Source organism: Centropristis striata, chromosome 7 (assembly GCF_030273125.1).
Source record: "Centropristis striata isolate RG_2023a ecotype Rhode Island chromosome 7, C.striata_1.0, whole genome shotgun sequence".
Classification (NCBI taxonomy): Eukaryota; Metazoa; Chordata; class Actinopteri; order Perciformes; family Serranidae; genus Centropristis; species Centropristis striata.
In genome coordinates, this window is record NC_081523.1 from 26,741,063 (window position 1) to 26,760,607 (window position 19,545).

General features: G+C 40.7%; 1 protein-coding gene across 1 annotated transcript; it reads left to right on the forward strand.

Moving 5' to 3' along the window:
• The first annotated feature begins 1,988 nt into the window (after positions 1 to 1,988).
• On the forward strand, positions 1,989 to 4,964 carry fzd10 (frizzled class receptor 10). Its single transcript, XM_059337944.1, has one exon. It carries the CDS (start codon positions 2,591 to 2,593, stop codon positions 4,340 to 4,342), a length of 1,752 nt encoding a protein of 583 aa, XP_059193927.1. The 5' UTR covers positions 1,989 to 2,590; the 3' UTR covers positions 4,343 to 4,964.
• Positions 4,965 to 19,545: the final 14,581 nt, after the last annotated feature.

A 19,545-nucleotide genomic window follows, 5' to 3' on the forward strand; every position in this document is an offset into this window, starting at 1 on the left:
GATTATTGAGTTAATGTATGGCTCTAACTGTAAAAAGAAGTTTAAAATAAATGGACAAAATTAGGAAATTATCAAAATTTGAACATCTGGTTAAAATACAGATGTCACTGTGAGAGAGGCTGAGCAATATCCAAACTATTAATTCAAGCTCCTCAGGGCCTGACAACAGAACAATGTCAACACTTTAGGCTGACATTTGGAAAAGGAATTTAACTTTGTTATTTGTTTGCTGGACTACTTTCTTTATTGTGAGACACGGTAAATGACTGTAAGGTGTTTTTAAGATTTTTGGCCAGAACACACTGATTCCTGCACATGTAAATTCTTAACAGAATGGGAAATGTTTTTTATCACTACTCTTACACGTGTCCTCCATCAGTGGTTTCCTTCTGGGGCATTCAAAATCGTCTTATACATTAATAGACTGACAAACACTTTTTTATCAACAGAATATAGCCATTGTTTCCTTCTTCTTGCCTAAAGTATATTCCATTGAGCTGAATTAAGTTATGAGATGTGTGAAACCAGTAAGTCTCATTTGCATATGTGTATATATATATTATTACATGAAACATATCATGAATATATCATTATTTGAAGGGCAAATCCACCCTAAAACATAACTCATGCATGTAATCATTTCCATCTTAAAATGATCAGCATTCATTTTGCTGCCAATGTATTGAAGCCCCTGGTCACTGATCATCATATTTCAGTTTTTCTGTCACTATGGGTGATTACAGTTGTTCTCATTAACAATGTGGAGAGTAACTAACTACATTACTCAAGTACTGTTCATGAATATTTCAATTCTATGTTACTGCTACTTGAAGCTACTTTTACAGTTATTTGATAGCTGTTACAGATTACTCTGCAGGCTCTGATTTTACATATAAAACATATTAAATGTAATGCATTTTTATAAACTATGAAAACAGCATACAAAGTAGTTAAAATCAGCTCAACCTCGACCAGCATTAAAACACTGCTCACATGTTAACACATTAATAAGAATTACAATGACACAATATATAATAATATAATACCCTGGAGGGGGGCACTCTGCATAATGAGCACTTTACTTTTTATACTTTTTTGCTATTAATGCTACTGTTCTTTGTTATTTTATATGTTGTTGTTTTTTACTTGTAACACAGTATTTTTACATTGTGGTGTCATCACTTTTACTAAGAGGATCTAAGTACTTATTCCACCACTGATCAATGAGCTGTCAATGCCTCTGCAGAACGACATTATCTCAGTTCTTAGACCCATGCATGTACAGTCAGGCCTTACTGTGCAGTAGGGACAATATGAAATTACTTTATTCATGGATTATTTTATTATTTCCGTCATATTCTTAGTTTAAGTGAAAAATCTATTTTATTTTTTACCTCTGAGTATATGGAAATGCAAAATCAAAGGTTGCACTGGTCCAAAACATATAAAATTTCTTTAAAAAATCAGCAAATCTTGCACAAAAAGCATGGCTTGCAGGAATAAAGAGTGTAAATCTGTTCTGTTTTTTAAATTGTTTTGTCTGCTATTTAAGGGGGGTAAGATGCATTCTGAAACTTAGTTAACAATAATAGCATTCAAAAGGGGAAAAATAACAATTAAAACTTTCCATGTGGTCACATATATCCAAACAATTCAAACATCAGTTGTAACAAAGCTGTGGTGTTGGTGCGCCTGTGGACCGGTGCGCCTGTGAGACATATAGCGCAACATTTTTGGGGGCTCCATATCATAAAAATGTGTCTCTATCTTGTTGTAGTCGAAGTTTGCGGCTGAACACAAACAAACAGAGAGAAGGAAGTTTGCTGCGAGCCTTTGAAAACCGCTGTAATGAACAAGCTGTTCCGCACGATTTGGAAATAATCCGCGTGTCAGTGTCATCTTTCTTATGCAAAGTAGCTGTCTTTGAAGGCGGATCTTTTTGGCAGGTTAGACCGGGACGGAGGCTCAGACCAGCTCTCAGACGAGCGCTGCCACCAAACGCATCAACTGCCTGCTTACGGGAGGAGCATAATCCTACATTTCTGGGACTCGTTTATTATTATTCGCAGCGAGGATATTTATTTTACTTATTTCGCAGGCCGGTTCGTTGTTTCTGGTGCCTTGCCAGCTGCCATCATCGCCGTATAAAAGGACTGGAGGAACATTATTTTGGTTGTTTTCCCCGAAGTTGTCGCACGAGGAGTGAGCTCGCGCTGCTGCACAGACTCCGGAAAAGTGACATGAAACGTGAGGACGGATGAGAAACAAGTAGGGAACAAATCGGAGCACATTATCATCCTGTTTCACTCACAGCAGACTGATATGCACCGTGCAAGAGACTGAAAAAGTAACAACATCTGAGCCACAAACGGAGCGGGTGAAAGCATGGACCTTAACGCACGCGACTTCCAGCGACCACTTTGGGATTTATGTTTTTTTAATTAAACTCTGCAAACCTTAAAATGAGGAACCGGTGGTGTTGCAGCAGATAAGTTTTTCCACATACTGACTTTTTAATGACTGAAACTTGTGTGTGGTGCTATAGTGGTGAACATTTGGCCTGTTTTTTTCTTTAATCAAAAGAGGGAGAATGTGTTCAAGTGTTAAATTCAGCCTCATCTGTGTGCTACTGGTCCTGTGGAGCGGTGGAGGCTCAGCCATTAGCTCAATAGACCCCGACTGGTCAGGAGAGGGGAGATGTCAACACATCAACATCCCCCAGTGTAAGGACATTGGCTACAACATGACCCGCATGCCAAATCTCATGGGCCACGATGACCAAAAAGAGGCAGCGATCAAGCTGCAGGAGTTTGCGACGCTGATACAGTTTGGATGCCACAGTCATCTAAAATTTTTCCTGTGTTCGCTGTATGCTCCAATGTGCACAGAGCAGGTGTCCAACCCCATCCCAGCATGCAGAGTTATGTGTGAGCAGGTGAAGCTGAAATGCTCACCAATCTTGGAGCAGTTTAACTTCCCCTGGCCCGACTCTCTGGACTGCTCCCGGCTGCCGACCAAAAACGACCCAAACAACCTCTGCATGGAGGCGCCTAACAACGGCTCAGATGAGCCTCCCAAAGTGTCCCACACCCAGCCTCCAGATTTCAGGCTGCAGCGGCCATTGGGCGGGCAGGACCTGCATCTGAAGGACACTGGAAACAAGGAGGCATGCAGCAACCCCGGGAAGTTTCACTTTGTGGAGAAAAGTGAGTCCTGTGCCCCCAAATGCTACCCCAAAGTGGATGTATACTGGAGTCAAGGAGACAAGCAGTTCTCTCTGGTGTGGATAGCCATCTGGTCCATCCTCTGCTTTGTCTCCAGCGCCTTCACTGTGCTCACTTTCCTCATAGACCCACAGCGATTCAAATACCCTGAGAGGCCGATCATCTTCCTCTCCATGTCCTACTGTGTTTACTCTGTGGGCTACCTCATCAGACTTTTTGTGGGGGCTGACAGAATAGCCTGTGACAGGGACAATGGGGTCCAGTATGTTATCCAGGAGGGTCTGGAGAGCACCGGCTGCACCATTGTCTTTCTCATCCTGTATTATTTTGGCATGGCCAGCTCCCTCTGGTGGGTTATCCTGACTCTCACATGGTTCCTGGCTGCAGGGAAGAAGTGGGGTCACGAGGCCATCGAGGCCAACAGCAGCTACTTCCACCTGGCTGCGTGGGCCATCCCTGCTGTGAAGACCATCATGATCCTGGTGATGAGGAAGGTGGCGGGGGACGAGCTGACAGGGGTCTGCTACGTGGGCAGTATGGACGTCAAAGCTCTCACAGGCTTTGTGCTCATTCCTCTCTCCTGCTACCTAATTATTGGCACTTCGTTCCTGCTGTCCGGCTTTGTGGCACTTTTCCACATCCGGAAGATCATGAAAACAGAGGGAGAGAACACGGACAAGCTCGAGAAACTCATGGTCCGCATCGGGGTCTTCTCCGTGCTCTACACCGTCCCCGCCACCTGCGTCATCGCCTGCTACTTCTACGAGAGACTCAACATGGACTATTGGCGCATCGAGGCAAAGGATCAGAAGTGCGTGGACAGCAGCGGGCCAGAGTCGGACAAGTGCGTCATGAAGACTTCCATCCCCGCTGTTGAGATCTTCATGGTGAAGATCTTTATGCTGCTGGTGGTGGGCATCACCAGCGGCATGTGGATCTGGACATCAAAGACGCTGCAGTCCTGGCAGAACGTGTTTAGCAGGAAGCTAAAGAAGAGGACGAGGAGGAAGGCTGCCAGTGTGTTCACCAGCAGCAGGCCTTACATCAAACCTCACCCATCTCTCAAAGGGCACAGTACTAAGTATGAGCCTACACGGCCTCCCCCAACATGTGTATGAGCTGGCTCTCTTTGTGTAAACCCAAAAAATACTTGTAAAAGCCCTTACCTAAATGAGACTTTGTAATCAGAGTGCCATCAAAAGAATCAAGGTTCATGTTTTATTTATGCAAACTACGTTGAAGATAATGCAATGTGGGGTTTTTTGTGTCTTGAGCCATCTCATGCAACAAGAGCTGCCTTTGTTTGTGAAAAAAATCTGCTACTCCTGGATTCACTTATCCTACTGAGGAACTTGGTAGAGAGAGAGAAAAAATCTTATTGTTCCCAAGACAAAAAGAGTGGAATAAACCATTTGGATGTGTCATGGGGTCACTTGAATAATGTGCAATAGATGTTTTCCTTTAAAAAAAGACACTTGTACTGTTAGTGACAGATTACAGACAATGAAAGGACCCCACAGACAATGGTCAGAGAGATGAGTGTTGTGTTTGGAGGCTTTTTAATGGAAATCGAGGCAGTGTCATATATGTTTGAACTGGAGTGAGAGCAGCTGTTGAAAAGCGCTCCAGACCTTTCCGAACTGCCCCATTGTGAGGCAAATCCATGCCATAAATTAATCAAGCACTCGTAAATGAAAAGTTATTTGTACACGCAGTTGAGTTTTCCTCTTCTTTTTTTTCTTTGCTGTTTTATAGCACAAGGGAACATTTGTATATATTTCTAAAAAAAAAAAAAGTTCAGATTTTATAGAAAAATTAATAAAACGTTCTAGTTTTAAATGTTTGTAAAAACGGAATTGTGTCTTGCAAATGTGTTGTTATTCCCTCTGCTGGAGTGAGTCTCCATTCTCATACAGCCGCATACAGCTTGTGTTACTGCTGCAGCACTTGTGTGTCTCGCTATTACGCAGTTCGTTTTGTAGCAGACATTTAAATACAGCATAAAAAATATAATTTACCCTTATTTGTGAATGTGATGATGTGTCAGAGCTGGGTTTTAATGACATTCAGAATAGCTTTAAATAGAGTTGTTGGAGACAGCATTCTATACATGAGCAAAATATGACAAAAAGCCACATTTTTGCTGTAGTAATAGCTGATAATGTTTATACACTGTATATCTCTTGCCATAAAAAATCACTGCAGTTTTACATATAAAAAGAAGAGTGTACCCATGCTTGACATGTTAAGTGAGCACACACAGGAAGCATAAATAGCGGCATCCCTATTCCTGTTTTTAAATGTTCATAAGATAACAATGGGACATAAATGTTTGTCCCCCGGTGGCTGCATCAAAGACAATTATAAGCAAAAACAATATGAAGGAAAAGGACTATTCATGGCCTTTTATTTTCTGTTTATACTCAGGCACCAAAGTCACTTATGCTTATAGATTTGGTGAGTATATTTCTAATATAAAATCACACATTTGGTGTAATGGCTTTGATTTTTGCAATTAGAATACATGCTGTTTGATGAGAAATTCACCTTGAAACAATGTGCAGAACTATTCCTGTTAGTCAATGTTTCAGGAAATATTCATAAAGATGAAAAGTGAAAGTGGTGGAGTCATTCAGAGGACAAATTAACATCTTCACGGTTCAGTATATTGGACAAAAATAGGGCTAAACTAATGATGATTTTCCTTGTCAATTGATCTGCTGATTATTCCCTTAATTACTTAATTGGTCCATAAAATGTCATAAAACGGTGACAAAAGTTGATCTGTGTTTCCCAAAACCCAAAATGATGTTCTAAAGTGTCTTGCTTTGTCCACAACTCAAATGTATTCATATATTTACATCTACGAAGCTGCAATTAGTGAATTCTGACTATTTTTGTCTGGCAAAATTCCCTAAATTATATTAAAAAAAAGGTTGTGATTCATTTAATACTTAGCAGCTAAATGATTAATCTTTGCATCTCTAGACCATATGTCCAATTTTAATGCTGTTGTTTACATCATAACCTGTTAATGATAAATATCCCTCACTGCTTAAATGCTGGATGCTTATATAACCCTTGTAGTTTTTCACCTCAGCTGAAGTGGATATACAACTTTATTTTAGTCCACTCTCCTCCTCTCTCCCGCTCTCTCGCTGTGTTGCATGTGTCGGTGCGTATCAATGAAGGGGTTATACAATAATCCAGCTCTCATTCAGGACAGGATTAGACCGTTTGAAGGGTTCGACTTTGAAAAGGGGATCGCTGCAAACCAAAAATACAGAATATCTGTCATCTCTTCTCTTCTTATCAGTGAGGCATAGTGACATTTCTAAAGACACATCTGGCCTGGATATGAAGTAGTTACATATTGACTGAAGCGGTTTTTCTAAAGCATAAGCAAACTGAACACATTGTGCGGTGTCCTGAGATGTTTGGTGTTAAACGATCCGCACACTGTCAACAATTTTAAGGTACTTGCTCCGAGAGCCACAAGTCCAGTCTTGAACCTAAGCAACGGCAATTGTTTTTGTCTTGACAGTGCTGTCAGAGCAACAGGAAAACATGGATAGTTAAAGTCATGGCTACATGCACAAGTATGTCAAGACAGAACCACATTTGCAAGAATGATAGATGAGTAAGCATACAAGCATGCAGATATGCCTTTTAATATTTGTCGAAAAATGTGGTTTCGGTGTACGAGACCCTTTCTACCTTTATCTGCCTCACTTTAAATCTTTTTTTGGAAGTTTAAAACCTATGGTGGAGAGTCCTCTCCAGTTTAATAAAGTTTCAAAAGTGTAGTAATGCTTTATCCCGGAGGGCATTCAAGTTCCAGCGTCAACCCAACCCGTTTTAACAGTCAAAAGCACATGACTCACAACCTCTATGTGGCTGAATCAAAGTCAGCCAGTGTCTATTGATACTCTGAGTTGCGAAAAAGGTGTGAGTGCTTCTGAGAGCTTCAACAGAGGCCACCTGGATAACAGCCCCTGAGGTGTCTGGGAAGGCTGTAAATATAAATGACAGTTACCACCCCCCTCCAGGGCTTCTTCAGCCAAGCAGGCTTCACTTCTCTTCTTCTCCTCTCTTCAAAGGGAAAAGATCCTGCTCAGAGCAAGGGCAAAGTATTGCTAGCAAGAAAGTTTTTTTTTCAGGAAATCACACTCAACTGTATGTATTGCTGGATTTAGGCCTTTAAAAGTATACATCATATAACATCAGATCACAGGTTCTCAAGCCAGTGAGTGTTTCCCAGCAGAGTGAAACATCTTTAGTCTGGTGTTTGTGATCATTAAATGTTCTTCCTAGTGATGACAGGTTTTATTTGACAAAGCGGGGAATCCCGCCACAACCATGTGACTCAGCCTGATGAATCTCAGACCCACGTATATTCAAACCCCACCAGGACGAATGGCGTCACCCCACACTCATTCTTTCTGCTGTGCCATGCAGGAGATAGCAGCGTCGGCGTTGGCTTATGTTGACAAAAAAGGAGCTTCTGCTTGTGATCAGGGTTGTTAAAACGGCATCAAACCTTTGATAATTACTTGATTTAATTTAATCTGACTGGTTTGCTGGCAAGCCAGGATTTTCAGCTTTTCACACTCTGTAATTGAGCCGATGTTAAGTGTCTTTGTGGAACCGAGCTGTATTACCAACATAAAGTTGAAATGACAGAACAATTAAGCCTCTGGTTCAGAGGGAAAGTGGCAAAGAAACATCATCACCAGCCATCCTTCTGTATCAATAAATGACTACATCTTCTTCTCAATGCCATGTTATTGTATGCGAGGCAGTGGAACCAGTGTACCTTTACTTTGTCTGCTGCTTTTGCAAGCAGTCATAAAGTTCTCTGACATAGTGACATAAATCAAGTTGTTGAGATGACTGGCGGCTGAGGCAGCTTCTCTTTGATCAAGCTTTGTGGAGACGCCCCATGTCCTCATCCTCAGCTGCTCCAGCAGCACCTGTTTACTAGTTCAGACCTGTCTGTTTGGAAAGCAATGCTTAGCCTCTCAATGTCATAGACTCATACATGACGAGCACACACACATACACACAACATTCACACAAAGGAATTTGGCTGGCGCTCGAGGGTGGGTGGGTTTTCTTCCAACATGTATGCTCCTAATGTGCTAGACGCATACTGATTCTTGGCACTTGTTTCTCTTAATAGACAGCTGCTCTAAATGTAAATCTGTCGCCCCTTTTTTTTTGGGAGAGTTCTGCCTCCTTTGGCTGTACCAGAGAAAGAAAATAGTTGGTGCATCATCACAAATGAAACAGCTTTGTTTTTCCTGCTGAAGAAGTAACTTGGAGTAAGAGGGTTATTGAAGAATGAAAAAAACTTTCAGAGAGAGCTGCAAGTTTCGCAGACCAAAGTGTTATCAGAGAATGCAATGAAAGCATCCTTTCATCCCTCAACTTCTTCTGGTACATAAATCCAGAGTTCTGAGGATTATGGTTGAAGGAGGTGTGGGTGGGCTTCATGTTTTGAATTGATCTATATAGCAAAGAATCTAGGGCAATGTAAGAGTACAGCATATATGCCCAATCTGCAGTAACAAGCCATGCAGACACACACGCACACACACACACACAAACACACACACACACCAGACTGCTGTGGAAGCAGTTGTTCCCAGCCAACGCTGAAGGTGAGAGTAATTACATAAAAACCTGGCAACAATGAGTTCTCTCCCTGCTAGGCGGGGGCAGGGCACTTTTTCAAATGCATAATGAAGCGCCTTGCAGGCCCTCCGCTGATCAAACAAGTGTTTGATAGTGGCTTTGGTTTGAAAGAGGACTGAATATGTTTATTTGCATGTGGAGAAGTGAGTGACTTTGAGGTGGAGATCAGGCAGATTAGTGTTAACTGACAGAGACCTGTGCAAACAGACACTCCCCCTGAATACAAGCAGGGCAGCAGCGCACTTCCTCGGAGGACTAGTTAGGCTGAATGCAACATCAGACAGACAAGAGCATGGCAACTCCTGCCACTTTTCAGACATTGTTCTTTGTATGCTAGCCTCCTCCCCTAAGCCTGACTCTCTTTTTGTCGTACATTTTTGTCTTGTTTGGTTTGATGCGTGTGAAAGCTTGCATGCTGGTAGTTGGCACACTGCATGAGGGACTAAAAACACAATAATTGGTGGCTATTCATCAAAGACAGTTTCTAAGAATGACAAGCAGAACCACAGTCAAAATTAAAATCACTTTTGTTTGACAAGAGCATTAACAGGTGCAATGGGAATCTTCAGCAGATTGTAGATAATGTCAGACCACTAAAATCTCATCAAGATTCAATCTTAGTTCAGGCAGCATCAGTGTCTCCCATTGTAAACATACTTATAATGCTTTCTGTTCTATTTCCTGACAAAACAAGCTGGTAAAATAACTATACAGAACAAAAGCATCAAGCTCCAGCTTTAATACACAATGCAATAAAAACTCAGATGGTGAGATGAGCATAAGTGAGCAACAGAAGGGATTGTGGTATTTAGGACACCGAAACGACAGTAGAAACCCAGTAGTAAAGAGGGAGTGAAAAGCTGCGGCTGGGATCTAAAGAGGGATGGGAAATGCAGTTTTAACATGAAATAAAAAATTAACACCCACCGAGTCAAAATGCTAATGTTATCATTAATTAGCTAGTCCTTGTTTCCTAACTGCTCAGGGAGCACAGCTGGGTTTTTCATGGGGACTGCAGCTAGCTAACGTTAGCCCTGCAGCTGAATGAAGTCAGCTAAAGACTTCATAACATTATATTAACTTTGAATAGTTGCATTCCTATTAACAAACAGCAAAACACAGTCTTCAAATAGAGAGGTGAATTATTTTCACTTAGGGTGCCCCGCATAGACATTTATACAGAAAAAAATATGCCAAATCATTTTTTCATTTGTCTTCCCCTCTGTCTCCCCCTTCACTCTGTCCTATCAATAAAGCCCAAAAATGGCCCAAAAAATCTAATAAAAAAACTAAAACAATAGAGAGTAAACTAAATTACGTATTTTTACCCGGAAGTGGCATCGCCATAGGGTCGATTGAGAATTCACCTACAACATTTTTGCATTGGATTTTGGATCATTGCAGAAAATAAGCTCTGTGACAAACACGTTTCTGATGCTTATACATACATTTGAAGCGTTAATGCACCAGGCGAAAGTAAAAAGCTAACGATATGCTATAGCGAACTACACTACGCTTGCATAACAAGCTAAACAGCATTTTTGACAATCTAGCAAATCAGTCATAGACATATGGATGCCGCATTGACTGCTGCCACCCACTAGAGCGGCGTGCCTACAGGGCAGCCATCTTGGAACAGGGTCATCTTGCATCCATAGACATATATACGGATAAACATATATACATGTATACATACATGCATGATTACATATATGGAGGAATGGTGTTTCTACACAATAAAAAGTGATGATAAACAGCTCAGCTGTCAAGCTATTTTCATGAGGTTTGTTTGTCAAACGTCAGGCATCACAGACAGAGATAGAACGAAAAGAACCCAGAAAATGTTCAGGTGTACCTGTGCACAGCATCAGCCGCTTATTGTAAACAACCCGGCACGCTAACTGTACACAAAGTGTCCGCCGCTGATTTTAATCAAACCGGCATCGCTAACTGTGCACTGTATACACATTGTACTGCTACAGAGCTAACTGTGCAGCTTATTAGCACTGTGCTACGGTGCAGCACTGCTGCTGCTCTGTAGCCTGGATATACCCATACTGCCTTGCGCGCTCGATTTCATTCGAACTTCGAAAGGGTCTGGCAACTATGGCCGTTTCTTAGCTCTGTTTTAGGGATCCAATCACAGAATAGGGAGGGACGGCAAGACAATGACGCATACTACTCGACAGATGGAAGCTTGTAGTTTTGTAGTTTTCTTACGGATCCAACATGGCTGCAGCAGACGCAAAACTCTCTTTCGATCTAGCTGTAGACAGTGTTCCAGATAGTTTAGAGCGAAAGTTTATTTTAAAAGAAGAACAACGTTTGGCTTTACACTCCTGTTTCACCACCAAAAAGAATGTTTTAGCCTTGCTTCCGACAGGATTTGGCAAAAGCCTAATCTACCAACTAGCCCCGCTACCGCTTGCTGCTGTAACGCCAGTGATCTTGCTACGAGCCGGGGGGACCTGCAGCAGCTTGTCTATTGCCCATAAAATCAATGAATGTGTGTGGCTGAATGACATGAGGGGGAAATAAGGCGTACAAATAAATAATCTTGCAGTAAGCGAGAACTGGAGAAGCAAAGCAGCAAGCAACACTCTCTCACAGACACACACACACACACACACACACACACACACACACCAACACTGTCAGTAGACTGTGAGCTGAAACTATAGAGCAGCCACAGTCAGAACATGCTGCAGAAAAACATTGCCGAAGCAGAAATCAGCATTTTAGTCTCAAAGTAGAGATGGGCTAGTCTGGCTAGGTCAACATCAATTTCTGTCACTCTACATATGTCATCTGGTATACGATTGGCTAAGAGCTACGTACAGACGCTTTTGATAGACATAGCGCCCAATAAATGGCTCTGGAGGATCGTAAACCACGCCTGAATGGCTGCTTTCCAGACTAATCTCATTTGTGATTAGTCTGGTGTTAGCCAGGCTAAGTAAAACCAGCATTTTTAAAATATCCAAGCACCCTGTATCATAGCTACATGTCTGACATTTTTAACAAATCAATACATTTGGAAATTGTTCCAAAATTCAGCGAATAATTCTACTTTGAGATTGAGGAGTACCTCTTTCCATTGTGAGCAGCCTCTGCTAGCCCTGTTCCAAGATGGCTGCGCTTCAGGCACGCTCCTCCACAGTTGATGCTGTGTCTATGTATATGTCTATGAAATCAATAGCCTAATAAATTGTTAACATAATAACAACATCATTTACAAGGGTTTTCAAGAGCAATGAAAAACACAACTAGAGGCTGTAGGGTGGACTGGAGGATAGTTGTTTTCTGTGTCCGGCATGATGACGTTTAATATCCCCGACAACCACTGTAGTCACATTTAGCTGCTTTTTTAGCAACTGCCTTTTTAAGTACATAAAAACTCCAAAATTCACATGTGGGGGTATTTACTAACATATTTTATGTCGTACAACAAATGGGTTTAAGGACTCATTCCTGTGGCACCCTATTCTCTGTAGTTTAACATTTTGAAAAGTATGCTCATTTGTTTTGTTGCAGAGAGTTAGATGAGAAGATGGTCTCAATCATCTCATCTAACTCTCAATAAAAAAGAAAAATAAGCATTTTTCTCGAAATGTCGAACTCCTGTTCTCTATCATCACAATGATAATTGATAACAGTTGTGTTGGATAATATGCGACATCCAACACGAAACTGTAAGATGTAAGGAAGAAGTATAATGTTGATTCCCATGTGCTGCAACGTGACTGAGAAGGCAAGATATTGTGCGGTTAGAGGGATATGAATTGTCTGGTGTCAGCTGGAAGCAAGGTTTTCACCATGCTGATTTAGCAGCAGACTCTAATCTGTCACCTTCCTAATCCACACTGTAAAGAGCTGTGATCGTTTTAAAACACAGCAGAATTACAGAAGGGGGGGGGGGGGGGGGGCTTTCTTTTGTCGTGGACATTTCTCAAACAGATGTGTGCTGTTTGTGTTGACGTCATAGAAATTCATGTGCAATGATTGCTGCAGAAAATTAAAAAATAAATTACATCCCATAAAGCACAATGCGTGTATTTAATGTGTATTTGGGTGTGTAACACCTGCACCTGTTTGTAGTACGTAAGTGGCGTTTTTCAGAGATTTTATGGAGGCAGTGACAGGATTGATGGTGGAGAGGAGAGAGCAAGCACAACGGGAGACTGTCTACATGTGTATATATTTGTGTGAGTGTGTGAGTTTACAGACAGTATAGGAGCTATAGAGGGATAGACAGAGGGAGAGGGATGATGATGGATCTGGCAGGGCTCATGAACACCGCTGGGAGAAAATGCCTGTGGTTCAAAGACACTCTCAGCAAACTTAACAAAGAAAGATGGCACAGAGGGGGAGAACATGAAAGGAAACTACACAATCAGCTGTCACATAAACTTGGAGAAAACATCCTGGCCCTGCTGGCAGAAAATACTGTATCCAGACATTTGACTATTTTTACATAAACTCAGTGCAATGGACAACAAGACACACAATAGCACTACTACTACTACCCATTTAATAATAACTTACAAAATTGGCATGCAACTCGGCAAACAGTACAATTTCTATGCATTAATCACTTATTATTATCCAATAATAATATGATTATTGACTACTTACAGGGTATTTATTAATCAGTGTTATAAGTTACAGTTGACATGGTGGTTTGAAACCCAGATTCTGTCTTGATCATGTCCTGCTGATGGACATTTGCCAAGCAACAAGTGGTAGAAGTAGTTTCAAGATAATTTACTCAAGTATATAAAAATAAATCACACAGTATAAAAGAAGTGGATGTAGCCACTGTGACATTAACTATTGGTTTGTGGACTACTGTTTTGAAGGGTTTGACATTTTCTCCATTGCCATCTTGGTTTTTTGAAGCCAGAAGTGACGAGTGGGTGGAGGTTGGGAGGTCCGGTACCGCTACCATAGTAAAGTTAGCAGCTAGGTTGATGGACGGACGGACGGACGGACAGACAGAGACATATAGATAGATGCATGCATGCATGATTAATGAATGAATGATGATCAATTATCATTAAAACATCATTAATAGTAAATAAACCGTAAATTTCTTTCAACAGGCTACTAGCCTGGGCTATCAAATGTTTACCATTATCTTCTGAAAAGCGATGAACATTACGTTTTTTTTATATTAGTATTCTAATATTAATATCTTGCTGTTATTATAATATTATTTGCATAATATATAGGCTATTAGGCTATACATATCAGGGATGTAAAAATGAAATATTTTAACCTCACCGGGACTTTGTTAGTCCACTGCTTCACTGCTGAGTGCAACAGTGATTTCCTTCAACACTGCATTTTTTTTGACTCCCTTTGATGCCACTGCCAAACAAAACCAATCAGTTCTGTTGCACCTGGGACATCAGCATTTAAAATTAATTAGAACTTTACTTTAAAAACATTGTTCTCCTCATGCAACCAAAAAGCTTGAATTTTGAATATTCAATTAACTTGTCTGAGTATAGTCTACACTGTACAGTGTAAACTGTATTGCCTTTTTTGATGTCATAAACTCTTGGGACAAGGCCTCTAAACCCAGTATATATTAGGGCGTAATATTTGAAATACGCTTGTTTTCAGATGCCATATTTATCAGCCCCCAATCATTCTTACACTTTGATTGAGGAGATATACAAACTTTTCATGAATCACAGGTTAACCCTCTCGTAAGATGATTCCTGTGCTCAGAATCTGCGCTGGTTTCTACATTTGATTGATAAATGAGGGCCTTTGTGAAAGAGTCAAAGGTAACACAACTATACTTTTTGTCAGCTTGCTTGTATTTGCACTACTGATGTCTTGGCTACATTTTTTTCTGTATGGCAACAATCCTTGCAACTTGCAGAGTATTTCTTTTTTTTCTTGGGGCATCAACTTAATAGGAATGGGCACGCAGAACGCATAACATATGTTGGTCTACAGCGGTCCAAGACAATGTCCCATTTTTCTCCCAGCTTGTTTTATGCAGTGACAGGACTGGAAGCAATTTCGGCTAAGTATCGGGGAACAGTTGAAGAGATGATAAACGACTTTATTGTTGGGTTTTGAGGCTGTATCTGATACCAGTGCACGTGTTCCTTTGAGTAATCAAGCTATACTGTAGCATGGCAAAAGAATCTCAGTTTCCTGGACACTGGTGGCGGGCTAGATTGTCTGGTCCTGATAATAGTAATGGGAGTGATGGCAGCAGCAGCTAATCTACACAGAGAAGGGGTCAGGACCTACTTATCTGGGCTGAGTGGAAAATAACGGCCCACTTAAAGGGCCAATCTGTGATTGCAGTATGACAACCCAACTGAAACACTGTTGCCCCACTGCTGTCTTTGTTTACATAGCAACTTACTGGCTTTGAGGCATTTTTTCACACTGAAATTTATTTCCTCAGCTTTTGAAGTCAGACCTGAGGCGGCTCAAGGTTTGTTTATATTTGTAAACTTGTCAACACTTGAATGAAATGCATATGTATTTTTAGTCACGATGGGTTAGGAAAGTTTCCAAAAGATTTACTTCATTCTACACGTCAAAGTCTACAAGAACAGATGTGAGCAAAGCCAGCATTTATATGGTCAAATAAAAAAAAGATTGTAGTCCATAAAACAGCTGTCTTAAGTACAAGAGAGGCCCGAGCCAAAGGCATGCCACCACACTCTGTGGTAAAGGGTGTTCCACAAAAGCATGCAAACTATGTGTCCACATATTTACTGCACAACACCTGCACAGTGTGCTTATGAGTGCTCACAATACAGTGTATCATAAGCAAGAATGTCTGACATGGGAATGAAGAACTAAATTTGGCACTCAGTTTGATAATTGCCTCGGGTCATGGACAACACTTTGAACCAACATGGGTAGATTCACAAAACAACATAAAGACAAGCCTCTGTTGTTCCATTCTTCAAAGGAGAGAAAGGAGCACTGCTGCAGACAACAAAATGTTCTATTAGGCAGGAAACACATGACCAGTTGATTGAACTGGCGAGTTGTGCAGCTGTAGCGATGCTGCTCTGGCTGTGGCCTGTAGCAGGAGGGCTCATGTGCTTGAGAAGTGTTTTCGGTCTGAATGATTAAATAGTTTATGGTTATCAAAAGGATCTCTAGCACATGTTTATTAACTGACCCCCTCATCATAACAAGATGTATCCCTATCAAGTGGGCCTACCCCTTCATAGACCTCCTGTTCCAAATGTGTTCATTTCAACTTAGCTGGATGTTACATACATTTTTTTTCTTAATAAAATGGAATTGTCAAAGTTTAAATTGGGTTGGTCAAGTTTGCATTCTACTGGAACTTTCAACCAATTATCCATTACTTTTAACTAATTATTTCAACTGTTTATCCACTACTTTTAACCAACTATTCCAACTATTTAGCCATTACATTTTGCTAATTATTTTCACTTTTCAACCATTACCTTTAGCTAACTATTTCAAATGTATATCCATAACTTTTAACCAATTATTCCAACTACTTAGCCATTACTTTTTGGTAATTATTTTCATTGTTTAACCAATACCCTTTGCTACATATTTTAACTCTTTAACCATTACCTTTAGCTAACTATTTATACTATTTATAATTTGCTTCTTGTTAGTTATTTTAGATGTACTTTAAGCTAACACTTTGACCTGTTTATCCATTGCCCAACTTAGCTGTTTGTGTTTCATGTCTTCATGGCTATTTAAACCATGTATTACTTTAAGGTAACTATTTTGACATTACTTCTCGCTTACTAGTTTTCATGGAATCTCTATGGCAACATATGGCTTTGATGTGTTACAACTGACTCAGGTGTGTCCTGTGCAGTTAGCATATTGTTGCTAGCATACTAGTTACACATGTTATTGTTTTCAGGCACAATCCTCTGTTAATTGCTGTTTCATTTTCATTGTTGTTTGATGTTTGGAAAAGATTGATTAATACATTTTTGAGAAGATATACACTTTATCTGTCAATAACAAATCACATTGTCACAATCATTTCATATCTTTAATTACATCATATTCTTTAATTACATCTATTATTATTTTTTTATTATTAGCTGAGCTTCTCCATAATCTTTCACATACCCTATGGTGGCTGCAGAAGTATCCCTACAAGTACCTCAGGTTGAGAATAACTGCTTTAGCAGACAAGAAATTAACTTGGCTGACTTTAAACTGGAAGCAGGAATGCATGTGTGCCGATTTAGTGTTGTTTAACCCTGTGGAATCAGTCTTTCTGATCTGAATACGGCAAGAGGCTGGAAGCAGGTCAGGAGAGGTCAGAGAGGACACCGAGAGCTTCTTATGTGAGTCGGACACTTTTGAGGACCACTGCAAGGGGCACTGAGTCAGTTCATTGATATTCAAGGATTTGACCCTCTGACAACAGCGATGTCACTGAGGTTAAGACAGCCGTGCCTCTCCGTATTGTGCCGGGCCGAAAAGCCAGGGGGTCCCCCGGCCCCCCGCCCCCCTCTGCATGGTTGTCATGGTGAGCAAATCAGTCCGGCACCACTATGTCACACTCATGTGGACACATTCTCTCTTTCTTCCTCTCTTTCTTTCCTTTCTCTGACTTTCTATCGTGCTGCTTCACCGAGGGGGCTGCCAAACAGAGCTTTCTGTCCGCTGACAAAGCCTAGTGTGTCATGGACATCCCCATACATATACAGTGCAAAGAAGAGCAGACTCTGAAAATCCAACGGCTTCCCTTCCCGAAACACATGGCAACAGAGATATTTCCTCTCTCTTGTGGGATGTGAAAGAGTGTTTTATATCCAAGGACTTGTCGGGTCAGGTGGTGAATCCGTGCTGCAGGTCATCAAGTCCAAGTAACCACCAATCATGTTTCATCCCATAGCTGGAGTGAAGGACTCCTGCAACAGTTACAAGTGAGCTGGTGTCATGTGTTTTTACTTTGAGCTACTATTACACAAGTTCAACAGTAAAATGACCACAAGTAAAGCTCACTGATAAGAGCAAAAATCAATCAACAAAAATTAATTTGATTCTCTTGCAGAGCATACGTTCTTCATAACCCTACTATGTCTCCTAATGGAAACCAATTGACTGATGCCTGGCACTGTGGTGTCTTGTTGTCACACAAATATGTTCCTAGAGCCAATGTCAAGGAGATTAGGCTGAAGGGAAAATTGCAGCTGTATTTAACAGTAGAGCTGGCGAGTCGCTGCTCTCAGGTGATGGGGCATGTCTGTGCTTCACCCTATCTGAACCTGACGGCTGCTGTGGTTGGCACTGTAATTACAGAGGTTAGGCATAAATCACAGAGCACTAGGTTGGAGAGAGAGAGAGAGAGAGAGGCAGGGAAAGTAAAGAGAGAGAGACTACTATAGCCTCGGGGCCAGAAGAGGCCCTGACACTCAGAAACATACTGTTCCCTCCTAAATGCTCTCCCCCTCAGTCCCGTCTTTTACTTTCTTTCATTTTTCTTTCACTCCCACGCAGTCAAACAAAAACACACACTTGCAGTCTGTCTCTAAGGGTTCACATCGTTCCTGTGGCTGTGGCAGTCGGACTGTAGTGTCCTTTACTGGTCCTGTGGGTTCCTGATTACAACACACTCCTTCATCCTGTACACATTAAAGCAGTAAGCTCCAGACCACAGGAAATAATGATTGCGACTGCTGATGTGGATCTATGCCACTCTTCTTGTTTTCATCTCCCTCTGAAGGGAAATTTTAACATTTTCTGCAAAATATGTCACAGCCAGCATCATAGAATAGATCAGATTTATCCCTGTTTTATTTGGGGAATATACAGTCATGGAAAAAAAATATTTGACTATTGTTTTCTTCAATTTCTTGTTCATTTTAATGCCTGATAAAACTAAAGGTGCATTTGTTTGGACAAATACAATGATAACAACAAAAATAGCTCATAAGAGTTTAATTTAAGAGCTGATATCTTGCCATGGTTTTCTTGATAATGTTTTTTGTTATTACCAGGAAAACCATGTGAAATGGCTAGCTATCAGCTCTTAAATTAAACTCTTATGAGCTATATTTGTTGTTATAATTATATGTGTCCAAACAAATGTACTTTTAGTTGTACCAGGCATTAAAATGAACAAGAAATGGAAGAAAACAAGGGTGGTCTAATATGTTTTCCATGGCTTTACTTCTCTCATGGTTTAGCTAGACAGATGTCTTTAGAGAAGAAAATAATGCTGTATACCACTGTATAAAACATATTTGTAGTCAGCATGGTGATTTAATCATTAACCATTCTGCATTTAGCTGCAATGCCACATCAGTTATACTTTAAGAATTGTTTGTGCCTTTACTTTGAAGCAACTAAACCACAGACCTCATAAAAGAACTGGACATAGCCTCCAGGTTTAAAAGGTGAAACCAATGTAGAGGTGTTTTAAATTTGCATTCTTTCTTCAAGTCAGCAGGGAGCGAAAAATTTGTATAGAAGAGAAAATGACCATACTGGGTTCTGGTTTCTGGCTCAAAAAAAAACAAAAACAAAAACGGCAAAAGCCAAAATGGCAAATACGGCTTTAAAATGGTAGGTAACGAATGAATAGGTGACATCACCGTGGCTACGTAGACTTCTTTTACACAATCTA